The sequence below is a fragment of the Falco cherrug genome, chromosome 2 (assembly GCF_023634085.1).
Source record: "Falco cherrug isolate bFalChe1 chromosome 2, bFalChe1.pri, whole genome shotgun sequence".
NCBI classification, from domain to species: domain Eukaryota; kingdom Metazoa; phylum Chordata; class Aves; order Falconiformes; family Falconidae; genus Falco; species Falco cherrug.
In genome coordinates, this window is record NC_073698.1 from 107,729,881 (window position 1) to 107,743,695 (window position 13,815).

The window sequence follows — 13,815 nt, forward strand, 5'->3', positions numbered from 1 at the left end:
TGTTTGGTTATCCCTCATCTGCCTGTCCATATACACTGTAATACCTCTCATTACGACCCATGGATCAGCTTTGAATGCTCTCAATTTTTTAATTTCCAAATTTGCCATGTTTTCTAATAGCAAAATTGGTTTAGTCCTAATCTGTAACATCAAACAGTCAACATGTCAGACACCAGTCTGGTAATTGTTCTTTAGTGTACAGGTCCAGGGTGTGAGGTTTTCATTTGGGTTTGGGTTTTTTCTTTTAGTAATTTGATTGTGGCCCACAGTTGTTGGGTTTTTTTTCCAAGGTCCCTAAGCAAGATGATTCCTTTCAAAATGTAGTCAACAATAATTACTGAATTTTCTAAATTACTTCATCTGTATAGAAAATCAGCATTTTCCAAGAATTTCTGTGTGTCTTTTGATAACCTGAGTAAACTGAGAATATTTGCCTTGGAGTTAGCTATATGTTCCTGTGGCTTTAGGTAGAAAAAAAATTAATTATTTCTATTAGTTAATAAACGAATTAGAAAAAACAGCCTGTAAGAGAGCATTTCCTGAGTCCATCATAATCATTCAGACCATGTTTTTGTTTTGTTGGTAAACATTGCTCTTTAATTCAGAAAACAGTTTGTACTGTCCTGGGGAAGCCTGTCTCATTTGATAATGGGCTTTGAATCCAATGGATTATTGCAGGGATTTTATCTTGCAGTAATCTCCAGGGAGAAATGTACAAACAGCTGGGAGAGCAAGGAGGAGCTGCATTGTGCGGCAGGAGTTTGTGGAGCAGAATTTTGGGGTGCTGGAGGGGATCACAATACCAACATGAATCTATTCTGTTTTTCTCTGGTAAGTGTACACACATATGTTTTTATTTAGTGGGTTGCTGAGTTGATAAACTGAACTGGTGGGTGTGTTTGGATGAAAAAAAATCAAGGTGTTATATCTCAAACTGTGCAAGGTTGTGTAGCAACAGTGAGTCTTTCTAGCATAGACAAAAGAGTTTATGTATGAGAAATTGTACATGGCAAAATATGATTCAGTGAAAATAAGATTAAGCAAAAAGCATATACTGTGTACTATCTGTGACTATTACAAAAACATGCAGATTTAAACATGAGGCATTTGACCCGAGCACAGTAAAATGACTCATGTATATGTTATAATTACTAAATATATGTATGCTATAAATTGCTTTAAGCTCATTTTTTTGAGATAATAGTATCTGTTTTCCTTAAGTAGTGTAAGAGAACTGCTAAAACTTTGAAGCATTAGTTTTCTCTTAGCCAAGAATGAATATATAGTCATCAGGGCTAGCCCACTCATATGGCAATATTTACTCACAGGCAGAGGAACTGATTTAAGACCCTCTTCAGTGTTTTTTTCACTTTCTCTCCTTCCCCCTCACTCACTTCCCTTGCCCCAAGGCAACTGGTCAGAACGAACAGGTTTATCAGGATAGGAAATCCACTGAAACTCTTTCTGTTTTCAAAGCTTAACCATCTGCCAATGCCAATGCTCAGTATTAGTAACGGTAATTAGATGAGTGTATTTGCTGTATTTACACAGCACAGTAGATCTGTCAGCCCGTTTTTCATCTTTTGTCCAGATGTTTAGTATATCTTCCCCATATGTTTAGAAAGAACAATAAAAACCATTATTCAAACTGCACTGACACAAATTCAAATAAGGGAGCTGCTTTGTGTAAACTGTTGTTCCTGATTGCTAATGCTATCTTAGTGCAGAGTACTGGTGTTCTTGAGATCACAAGGATTAAAAGCTGCTTTGGAGTACTTAGAGTAAAATGCAGCGGTATTTTAGGATTCTGTGACAAGGGTCACTCACAAAAAAAAAAAAACCCCAAAAATCCCTGAGAATTCAACGACACTTTTGATCGTAGTTTCATGTCAATACATGTGTATTTCTTCTAAGTTAACTATAACTTTCTGGTACAATCGGTAACAGCTTGAAAATACTGATTTCTGAAATTCTTTGGGAAAGAACAGGTCTACCAGTATTTCATTGTTCCATCGGGGCAGCTTCTTGCTTTCCATGTATGTAGTTTGCTTTTCAAAAAGGTGTTGAGCCTTGTATCAGTTGAGAAATCAGCATTTGAACAAAACATGAGGTAGATTGTGTGGGTGGCAGTCGGTCAAGTTACAGTTTCTCTGTTAAGCCAGGTATGCAGCAGCTGGAGTTTCTGTGAGAGAGATAATGGCTGCAGTAATAATGGATGGTGCAGACAAGTGAAAGCTAGTGCCATGATAGTTTCTGTAATGAAATAATTAGTTCTGTTTAAAGATTGTTGCTAAGAAGATAACCTCTGTTCTTTACAAGCTTTCCGTGGGAGCCATTCTGTTGGCTTTGGTAATCTTTTGAGCACCTAGCAAAACACCTCACAAGTTATCAAGATCTAAAGATAATTCATAGGTCACTAAAGCATTTCATAAAATGCAGAGCCCTGTGCAGCCCTCTCTATGGATGTGACACAGTGCAGTTGCTTTCTGTAATCAGATTGTCTAGCTTGGAAATGAGCTAGTGATCCAAGTATGTACCCTAGGTACTTTCACTCTGTTGTCCTGTGACTGTGAAAAGGCTAGCAACAAAATGGTTGAAGTATCAATACAAGGATATTTTTCTCTTCAAGAGAGTCAATTCAGAAGTAATGCACAGCAATAAAATAATTAGGGTTTAAAGACAACTTTTAAAGACACTAGAGGAGCCAGTTCCTTTGTAGATGTGAATAGTCACTGATGAAATCGCTGCTGATTTACATCAACTGCACCTCTAGAGTAACTGCTAAACCTGAAACCAACGAAGAGTTTAGACTATTGGCAGACAGAATAAAAAGAGCTGCCCCAAAAAATAGTATTCTCATGGAAGTATGTTCCTCACGTAGACTGACTGACAAGATTTCAGGCTGTAATGAGTGTATGTTTGTGTGTACGTGTGTGTGTACATATATTTTCAAATTATGTTATTTTATAGTTCAGACAACAGTTTTCAACCCTATGGAGTATTGCAGTTGAAGTAAACTACAACTTGAGGGAATTACAAGGATATTCTCTTTAAAAACAGAGTAGAACCAGACTTCTGGCTGATCCAAAGTGGTGGCACACTGTGGTCGTTAAAGGAACATCAGTTTCTGCTGTCAGATTTGACTCTCTGTGGGTTTGCTTCCATACGTGTCCATAAAAGGCATATTTTTGGCATGACAGACACAATATTATGGGCCAGTCTAGCAAGTGGTGACATGGAGGCTGAAGATATGAGTCGCAAGACGGTTGTAAGGGCTTTGGAGTCTGGACTAGACTCTGCTTTTCCCAGGGAGGCAGACAGAGATTCCTGCAACCTGTTGCCGCCTGAGAGCCCTTTGATCTCCTCGTGTGAGTGCTCCAGCATGGGGTGTTTCCTCAGCAGCACTTTGTGTCCTGAGTTGACATCAGAATGGTTTGGCTTCTCAACTGAGATTAATTTTGCATCAGACGCATTTTTTTGCCTTGGTCTCAAGGGATTTGCAGGCAAATTAGATTTGCCTTCAAACCCTTGTGTCCCTTTTCCATTTACAAAATGATCAAAAGGATAAATGTCCCTTCTTTTGCAGACAAATTACATTAAAATTTCAACCTTAGACTCTGAATTTGCTGTGTCTTTTCCATCTTATGGTGCTTAGCATGTCAGACAATTAAATAAAAACAATACTGTTTGTATTATGGACAATATATGGAGAGGTACCCAGATCAAGCACAGCTTCTGTATGCATTGCAAGAAATTATGTTGCCAAACCATCTGTTTTGATACGCTGCCTAATAAATAGCAACATCCCACAAATCTGAGAAATAGATATTATTGAGCATGAAGTTCTTTAGTTAAGGTAGAATATTTTCCTTAGATTATTTTCCTGAATCAACTCTCCGGTATTGAGGGTTAGCAACAATTCACCTGGAACACTACCAGTTGATCCTGTCCTGAGTTATTCTCTTGTCTGGCAGGGTATACTTTTGCTTGTCTTGTAGCATTTACTCCTGGAAGCAGAAGTGTCTCCTTAGATGGGGCCATCTTTGACCATGGTTGTACGCTCAGCCCAAATAACAGACTTTTCACACATTTCTCTACAGAAACTCCCATTAAAAACGCACACACATCCAGGAACATGTCCAGGCATTGAGCCTCCTTGGCACACAAGCACCTGAGTCTGTTCTAGCAAACCCTCCAAACCAAGGCAACTGCATGCAACCTGCCTGTCAAGTACAGTTTTGATGGTGTTTTAACAACTGTGCCAAGGAGCTGTTTGGATGTCTGTTAGTTGACTTCAGACAAGTGTGGGCCAGGGACTGTTCTGGCAGGGGGCACTAGTGCAGATGATCACATTACAGTGCTCTGGTTCATTCTTCTTTATTTACTAAGATTGATGCAACCACATATATTTCTGTTGCAAAGAAAAACTGAATTTCAGTAAAGTTTCTGTAAGAAGGTTGTGAGGGGCACGAAAGACTTCACACAAGGAAATACTTAAAGACTAGGTCCTACCTTCTTTGGCAGTGAGCAGTGGCATTAGTAATGGAACTAATGAAGACAGGGAACAATTTCAGACACTTAAGTGCCAGCATCTTGTTTATCAGAGACCTGTGTAAGAAGGGCAGTAGGGAAAGGACACAGCACTCCTAATCATGGGGTCACTCAGATTAGTTATTCAAATTGACCACTGATCTTAGGGTTTAAGCCAAATAAGATCCCTTGCATTTGCCTATTTTTCTTCCATATGGTAGCTTGCTAAACACCACTTTTGCTAGTAAAACTTAAAGTACCAAGTGAAAGTCTAATCGCCTTAGTGACTTTCAGTCATTGAACTAGTTATATATTTTATTTTTAGAGCTCATTTAAAGATGTGCTGACAGTACAATGTAAAATGTATTACATCTAATGTTATAAACTGAAACAGCCTCTGGCACTAAAAACTAATGTTTCTATCATGCAAGATGCAGAGAAAATAAGTATTAATAAAAGCAGTGTAGTAGATAAATTATTAATTAGATGAAGCTTCCAAATGTTAAAGAAACCATAGAGTAAATAGAAAGATGCTAATGCTGCTATGGCTATTGGGAAGTGATGTTACTTAGAAATAGATCTGACCTAAAACCACGTGTTTTAACAAAGAATGATTACCTGAATGTGGAAAGACCATCATCTAAAGTGTAGTGTGAGTAGAAAAGATCTAAGAGGTTGAGCTTTGTAGTACTTCCCATGTAATAATCTTCATATACTCCTTGTTTATTTTAGCTGGATTGCTATCATCCCATCATACACCAGAGTTCACATTTAAATGCTGAGCTGGAGAATGACCTGACTGCATTACTAAATGCTCCTCTCTCTGCCTTATGATCGATATAGTCTCTCATGCCATGATAATAATATGCAAAGAAAAGAGCTACAATTAGTTCCTTCTAGATCTGAACTAGGATCTTTTCTCTTCTGGTGCAAAGGGCTTCAAAAGGCTTTCTCATCCCATGTAGGAGAAAGGAAATGTACTAACTACTCCAGGATTTAGTTTTCTTCTGCTGTCTCTTATATTGCTCTGTGATGTTTAGTGTGCTCAGGACTACTAAAGAGTTGATGTGTGAAATGGAAAACTACTGAAATTGCCTTTTTTGGTATAAAAAGAAACCTAACAAAACAACAACAACAACAACAACAACAACAAAAAAGAAGCAAGAATAATTCATTTTCATTTAAATACTTTGGGTTGCCCTGAAGGAGTTATTTCCTTCAATATTTCCCTCCTTCAAGCGATATATATGCCTACAAAGTATAAAACCAGTCATCAAATAAAACTATTTCATAAAGTGAAGGTGTGCTTTTTCTTTGTTGGGTGCTCTGTTTCTCACTTTTTTGTGCTTTCTTGAGCACACTTCCTTTCTTGCACTCCCTTACTCACTTTTGACCGTCCTCTTCTGCACCTCTCATGCGCACTCACTCTTTCTTATGCCTGCTCTTACTTGAGCCTGCTCTCTCATGCACTCTTTCCTGTTCCCTCACTCTTTCCCACACCTTTGCCTTTTCTGGAGCCCACCTTTCTTGTGCCCTTGTGCTTGCTCTTTGTATTGCCCAGGCTCTCATTCCCATGTTCCCTTTTGGTGGCACTCTCTCTGGCATGTTTTCTTACATGCTGTTTCTTATGACCCTTCTCAGTCTTTCTCTTGCACTCTATCACTCACTCTTCCTCTCCCTTTCTCACACACTATTTGCCTTTCTCATGCTTTAGCTCTTTCTCGCATACTTTGTTGCACATGCTTGCTCTCACGCCCACATGCCTTTGTGCACCCATGCCCTTTCTCCTGCCCACTGTCTCTTGCACCTTCACACCCGCTCTTTCTCACATGTGCTTTATCTATCTCCCTTGCATGCCTGCCCTTTCTCTTTCACCGTCTATGCATTCTTTAACATGAATTTGCTTTTTCTCCTCCCCTTCTTGCACCTTTCTGATGCCTGTGTTTTCTCACACCTCTTTCCTGTTACTTTGCATACTTTCTTGTGACTGTTCTCACTCTATCACACCATCACTTTATTACACGTTTTCTTTTTCTCCTCCCATGCTTTTCCTTCCTGCGCACTCCTATTCACATGCTGTCTTTCCCCTTCTCTTCCTCTTTTTCTCTCCCGCTTCCCCCCTACCTTCCCTCTGCCCTCCTTCTTTGCCTTCTTCCATCTGTCTTTCAACCATCCTTTCTCTCATGCACATGCTCACTCCTTCTCACATGCTGGTGCACCTGTTCCATGACTTGTGCCCTTGCTGTCTTCACAACTTCACGCCCTGTCTTGTGACCCTGTGCTCTTTCTGACATACCTCTGGTTGGATTCTTGCATGAGCTTTTCTTGGTGCTCTCTCACTTCTCTTGTACCAACTCTGTATTTTCCCCACACCCTGTCTCTCTCCCCTCTTCCGGAATGCTTTCTTAAAAGTTCTGTCTCCTCCCTTTGCTCTTTCTCTATCTAGTTCTTCCTTGCTGTTGCTCTCACTGTCTCTCATTCTCACATGCACTCTCATGTGCTTACTCTTTCTCAGTTACTCTTTCTTGCACCCTTACTCCCTTTCTTATGCCCTTTCTCATGTCCCCACCCCATTTCTTACAACCTTGTTCCCTTTTTTGTGACTTACTCATGCCCTTGCACGCAATTTTTCATGTCACCTCTCTCTTCATGCAATCTCTTTTCCAGTACTCTCTCTTTAATCGTATGAGCTCTCATCTTTTCTTGAACAGGTGCTTTCTCACCCTTTAGATATCTCTCTCTCTGCACACACCCCACACACACCCCCACTCTCACATCCTTGAGCACACTCTTTTTCTTACATCTTCACAATTTTTCTTGCAGCCTCACACCCTTTCTCATAACACTGCCTTTTCATGCAACCTCATATCCTTTCTCACAAGCTCGCACCCTAACAACCTGACATCCTTTCTTGCAACCTAACATTCAGTCTTTCTCACAACTTCATGCTTGCTTTCTCAGGTACACATTATTTCTTGCATTGTTCCTTTTTTTTCACCTCTCATGCATGCTTTCACTATTTCTTCCTTGGTCACCCCCTCCTTCCTTTTCTTACTTGCTAACACCCTCACTCTCTTCCTTGTGTGTTCCCTTTCCTCTATACACTCATGCTTTCTTGTGCACTCCCTTTCTCAAGTGCTCTCACCTTCTCATTCTCTTGCTTTCTCATGTGCTTACTCTCTTTTCTGCACTTGCATTTTCTCACATATTCATAAATATTGCACACTTTTCCCTGTTTTCTTTTGTATCCACCCTTTTCCCTACTTTCATGCTCAGTCTATTCTCTCTCTCTCTCTCCATTTCTTCCTCCTGTTTTATCCCTTTTCCCTCTTTCTCTGTGTTACTCCTCTCTCTCCTTTTCCCTTTTCCTGTCATGTGCATTCTTTCTTGTGCATGCTCGCTTTTTGTCATGCATGCTTATTCTCATGCCCTCATGCCCTTTCTCTTGATTGTGCACTATTTTGGAGAATCAAAGAATAATTTAGGTTGGAAAAGACCCTCAAAATTATTGAATACAACTGTAAACCTAACACTGCCAAGTCCACCATTAAACCATGTCTCTAGATGCCACGTCTACGTATCTTCCAAACACCTCCAGGGTTGGTGATTCCACCACCTCCCTGGGCAGCCTGTTCCAATGCTTGATAGCCCTTTTGGTGAAGATTTTTTCCCCTAATATCCAATCTAAACCTCTGCTGGTAACTTGAGGCAGTTTCCTGTCATCCTGTTGCTAGTGTTCTGGGAGAAGAGACCGACCCCCACCTGCCTACAGCCTCCTTTCAGGTAGTTGTAGAGAGCAAAAAGGTCCCCAGGAGCCTCCTCCTCTCCAGACAAAACAACCTCAGTTCCCTCAGCTGCTCCTCGTAAGACTTGATCTCTAGACCCTTCATGAGCTTTGTTACTCTCTGGACATGCTCCAGCACCTCAATGTCTTTCTTGTAGTGAGGGGCCTAAAACGGAACCCAGCATTCAAGGTGCAGCCTCTCAGTGATGAGTACAGGGGTCGTTGCTGTTTAACCCCAGCTGGCAGCTAAACACCACCCAGCCACCCTCTCACTTCCCCACCCCAGTGGGATGAGGGAGAGAATCACAAGAGTAAAAGTGTGAAAACTTGTGGGTTGAGCTAAAGGCAGATTAATAAGTAAAGGAAAAGCCACACACACAAGCACGGCAAAACAAGGTATTCATTCTCCACTTCCCATGGGCAGGCAGGTGTTCAGCCATCTCCAGGAAAGCAGGGCTCCGTCACACACAGCAGTTACAAGCAACTCTGAACGCGCCCCTCTGCCCTCCTCCTCACAGCTTTATATGCTGAGCATGACATCATGCGGTGTGGAATATCCATTGGGTCAGCTGGGGTCAGCTGTCCCAGCTGTGTCCCATCCCAAGTCCTTGTGCACCTCAAGCCTACTTGTTGGTGGGGTGGGGTGAAGAGCCTCTGTGTAAGCACTACTCAGGAATAACAAAAACTTTTCTGTATTATCGACACTGTTTTCACCACAAATCCAAAGCATAGCCCATACTAGCTATGAAGGAAATTAACTCTACCCCAGCCAAAACCAGCACAGGGGCTGTGTGTCCTGCTGGCCACTACTAGTGCTGATACAAGCCGTTGTGCCATTTCTCACCAAACTGAGGTTTGCTCTTTCTTACTCACACCTCACACTAGCTTTCTCACATGCACTTTCTCTCTTGTGCCACCTCTTTCCCTGTTTCTTGCTCCCCCACCCCCCACCCCTTCTTGCATGGTCTCTCACTCTATCCCTTTCTCCCTCTCTCCCTCTTTATCTTTCTTCTGGGTGCATCCTTGCTTTTTCTTGCAAGTGATCATATTCTTTTTTGTGGCCACGCTCTTTCTCACATCCATGCTCTTCCTCACACCTTATCTTGCACCTTCATGCCCTTCCTTGCAACCCCACTCTCTTTCTCGTGCCCTTGCACTCACTCTTTTTATGTGCATGTTCTCTCTCCTTTTCGCAGTCTCCCGGCTTCTTGCACACACTCCCTCTTTCTTGAGTTCTCTCTTTCTCCATCTCACTCCTTCTTTCTCTTCCCCCCCTTTCTCTTTAATTTGCTATATCCTTGTCTCCTCCTCTCTATACTCCTCTTTTTTCGTCTCTTTCTGTTCCATGAGTTGTCCCTCTCTCTAACTCGCTATCGCTTTCTCACATGCACACATGCACTTTCTCATGTGCACTGGCTCTTTATCACACATCATGCTTTTCCTTGCTTGCTTGCTGTCTTATTCCGGGCTCTTTCTTGCACCAAGGCACCCCTTTTCATTCTCTTATACCCTTTCTCATGGCCATGCCCCCATTCCTGTAATGTTACTCTCTTTCTCATGAACTTGCACCCTTTCTTGCAAAATTGCTCTTGCTTTCTTTTGCGTTTGTGCTTGTTTTCTTTCTCACACCACTTATTTCCTAAACACTGTGTCTTGCTAGTGCACTCTGTCTCCCTCACAATCCCTGCCTCTCACATTCATACGCCCTCATTTTCTGCCGTGCTCCCCTCCTCTTTCTGTCTCTTACACCTTCTCTCCCTCTTCACCCTCTTCTCACTTCATCCTTCTCTTTCTTTCCCTCTCTTCATATTATTTTCTCCCTTGTTGTTTCCCGCTTTGTCTCCCCATCTCTAGCACTAGCACGCTTTAATGTAGTCGTTCTTTAAGTCCATTTCTTGAGCCCCCCTTTTATTTTTTTTATTTTTTTTTCTTCCCCGTTCTAGCAAGCTTGCTCTTCCTTGCATGCTTGCTCTCCCTTATTTCTTGCGTGCTGGCTCTTTCTCCTGTGCTATCACACCCATCCTTTCTCATGCCGACTCTTTCTCATGCAAGCTCTAGCTCTCTCTTTCTTTAGAGCTTTCATTCTTGGAGTGTCTCTCTCTCTTTCATGCACTTGCTCAGTCTCTCAGCTGATAATGCTGCTTCCTGTGCTTGCTCCCTTTCTCTCAATCTGTTCTTTTTTTTCACATCCTTACTCCTTTTCTGACAAGCCCCATTCTCATGACCTTATCCCCTTTCTTGTGACCTCACACCCTTTCTCTCAACCTTATCCTTGTTCTTATGCTCTCACACTCATTTTCTCATGCATGCCTTCTCTCCTGCTATACTCTCTCTCTTGTTTTCTGGTGGAGCCTTTCAATCTCTTTTTGAGCTTTATCTCCCCACCCTGTTCTCCCTCTCCCTCTTTCTTCCTCTTCCCTTTTGTTCTTCCTCATTCTTGACTCTCTTTCAGATGCTATCTCTTTCTTGACATCTTTCTCACACACTCAAACTCTTTCTTGCACACTTGTTCTTTCTCACATGTTAAGTCTTTTTCCTGTGCCCTCGTAGCCACATCTTACTGTGCCTGCTCTTTCTTACACATGGTCTTGCTCTTTCACACACTTGCTCTTCTTCTCATCATCTCACTTTCTTTGTTGCACCCCATGCCCTTTCTCATGCCCTTGTTCCTTTTCTTGAGACTTCATGGTCATTCATTCTCGTGCCCTCATACTTACTTTCTTGCACTTTTTCTCCCTCTTTCTCGAGAGCTCTTTATCACAAGCATTCACTTTCTACCTTGCATACATGTTTCTCACATGCATGCTCTTTCTCACAAGTTATCTTGTTCTTTCTCATGCTCACTCCCTTTCTCATACCCAATCTGTCTTGTGGCCTTGCACTCTCTTGCACCTTCCCCCCCATTCTCATGACCCCATCCCTTTTCTCACATCACTGTTTCTCGTTCCCACATGCTCACTTTCTTACACACACTTTCTTTTTCTTGTGTAATCTCTTTCACGTACCATCTCTTTCTCACATATACTCTCTGCACCTCTCATGTCATCTCTCTCCCCCTTTCTAAACGGTCTCATGATCTCTCCCACTCTTCCCCTTGCTCTCATTCTTACCCTCCCTCTCTTGTTCTTCCATTCTCGGATTCCCCTGTTTTTCTCTCATGGGCACTCTCTCACTCACATTTACTTTGCTGGGCCTGCTCTTTTTCTCTGACCATCACATCTTTTCTTCTAGCAGTTTTTCCTTTCTGACACAATCATGCCTTTCTTGTGACCTCACACCCTTTCTTGCACCCTCGCACACCATTTTTCTCATGCCCTCATGCTTGCTTCCTTGTGTCTGCTTTTTCTTTTGCATGCCATCTTTTCCCAGCACACTTTCTCTCACATTCTCTCTCTTCCTCCCTTTTTCTTGACTCTTGTCATTCTCTCACATATGCACTTTCTTGCACCCTTGCTTACACACGCTTGCACTATTTTGCACACTTCCTTTCTCAACCACTTTCCCTTTCTCATGCCCTTGCCTTTCTCACACTGTTGTTCCCTGTATGCTTGTTTTCTTGTACTGTCATGCTTTCTGGCCCTCAAGCCTACCCTTCCTTGCTCACACCCTTTCCTGTGCCCTCACGCTTGCTCCTTCTCACATGAGTAGTCTGTTTTGTGAGTGTTCCCTCTCATGTGTGCTTGCTCTCGTTTTCAGTGGTATCTGCTTTTTCATTCTCTCTCATGTACTTTCTCATATGCTCACCTTTTCTTGCATGCAGGCATACTTTCTCATGCACTCTCCTTTTCTTATGCTCCTGATTTTTCTCACACTCTCACATTCTTGTGCCCTCACACCCCTTCTCACAACCTTGTGCTTGATCCTTTTCACACCCTCATCCTTGCTTTTTCACTCCATCTTTCTGCCCCCTTCTCCTGCGCCCCCCTCGCCTGTGCTGTCTCCCTCTTTATTTGTTGCACATTCCCTTTCTGGAGTGCTCTCCTTTCTCGTGGCCTTGCTTCTTTTGTGCCCCCTCTCTTTCTCGCACCCTCATTCTTCCTTGCACATGCTTACCTTTTCTCATGCCACCACACTCTCACATGCTTATGTGCTTTATCCCACCCTTGTGCTCTATCTCACCCTCATGCCTTCCTCTCTTGTGCCCACCCCTTCCCATGCCCTCACACTCACGGTTTCTCACATGGGGGTATCTTTCTCATGCACTCTTTCTCTCCCCTCTTCTTTAGCACTCTTTCTCACATGTTCTTTCTCTCTCTCTCGGTCTTGCCTTCCCTCTTTCTCTCTCACCCTTTCTTGTTTTATTTAGCTTTTGCTCTTTCTTGCTTTCTTGCTCCTTGTCTCTCACCCTCTCTCTTTCCCTCTCTTTCTGTCCTGCTCACACTCTTTTATAATTCATGCTGACATTCCCTTGCATATTTGCTCTTTCTGGGTATCGGTACACTCTTTCTCATGTCCACTCCTTTTCTCATGCCCTAGTTCTCTTTCTCATGCCTGGTCTCTTTGTTGCACCTTCACTTTCTCTTTCACAACTTTGCACTCCTGGCAACCTTGTGGCCTTTCCTGCAACCATGCACTTGGTCTTTCCCATGCCCTCATGCTTACTTTCTTCTTCATGCCTTCTCTTTCTCACACCTTCCCACACATTCTCCTTCTTATGCCTTATTTCCCTCTTCCTAGTGTGGTCTTTCTCACATACTCCTGCACACATGTACTCATTCTTTCTCATGCCTTTGACCTCTTGCTCACTTTCTTGTCTGTGCTCACACTCTTTCTGTGCATTCTCTTTCTTGAGTGCCCTCCCTTTCTCACACCCTCACTCTTTCTGTGCCCTTGCTCTTTTTGGTGCCCTCACTCTTTCTCATTCCCTGGTTCTTCCTCACATGCACTTGCTATTTCCCATGCACTTCTTCCCCATCTCACACACTCACATGCTTCCTTATGCACTCACACCCTTTCCTATGCCCTTATGCTCACTCTTCCTCAGGCAAGCTTTCTCTTTCTTACTTAGTATCTTTTTCATGCTCTCTTTCTTGCCCTTTCTCACTCTCACTTGCTTTCACACAGTCTCTCTCTCTTCCTTCCTATCTTGTCTTTCTTTCTCTTCTTCACCCACTCTTCTGTGCGCTTATTCTTCCTTGTGCACTCAGGTTTTCTTGTGTTCTTTCTCGTGTGCCCTCATGCCTTCTCATGTGCTCCACTTCCTTCATGCATTCTCTTTCCCATGCCCTCATTACTATTCACATGCTTCCTATTTCTCATGTCCTCCCTCTCTTTCACATGCACTTGCTCTTTTTCTGCATACTTGCTTTTCTTACACACCTGTCCTTTCTCACTCCCTTGAACTCCACCTTTTTCACATGAACTTTCTTTCTTGTATGACCTTTCTCACCCTCTCCCTCTTTACCTTCCCGAGCACCCATTCTCACATGCTCACCCATATGCTTTCTTGTTGCTTCTCTCCTCTTCTCTCTCCTTATCTCTTTTCCCTCTCTTACTCTTGC

The 13,815-nt window shown here is 42.6% G+C and overlaps 1 protein-coding gene across 2 annotated transcripts in view; it reads left to right on the forward strand.

Annotated features, from left to right (window-relative positions):
* The first annotated feature begins 694 nt into the window (after positions 1 to 694).
* Positions 695 to 13,815, forward strand: part of SAMSN1 (SAM domain, SH3 domain and nuclear localization signals 1) — a 98,136-nt gene continuing 85,015 nt past the window's right edge. For both annotated transcript variants that reach the window (XM_055701646.1, XM_027815261.2), the window contains exon 1: positions 695 to 831. In XM_055701646.1, coding sequence (XP_055557621.1) covers positions 808 to 831 — 24 coding nt within the window. In that variant the 5' untranslated portion in view covers positions 695 to 807. The remainder of the gene's footprint in view (positions 832 to 13,815) is intronic.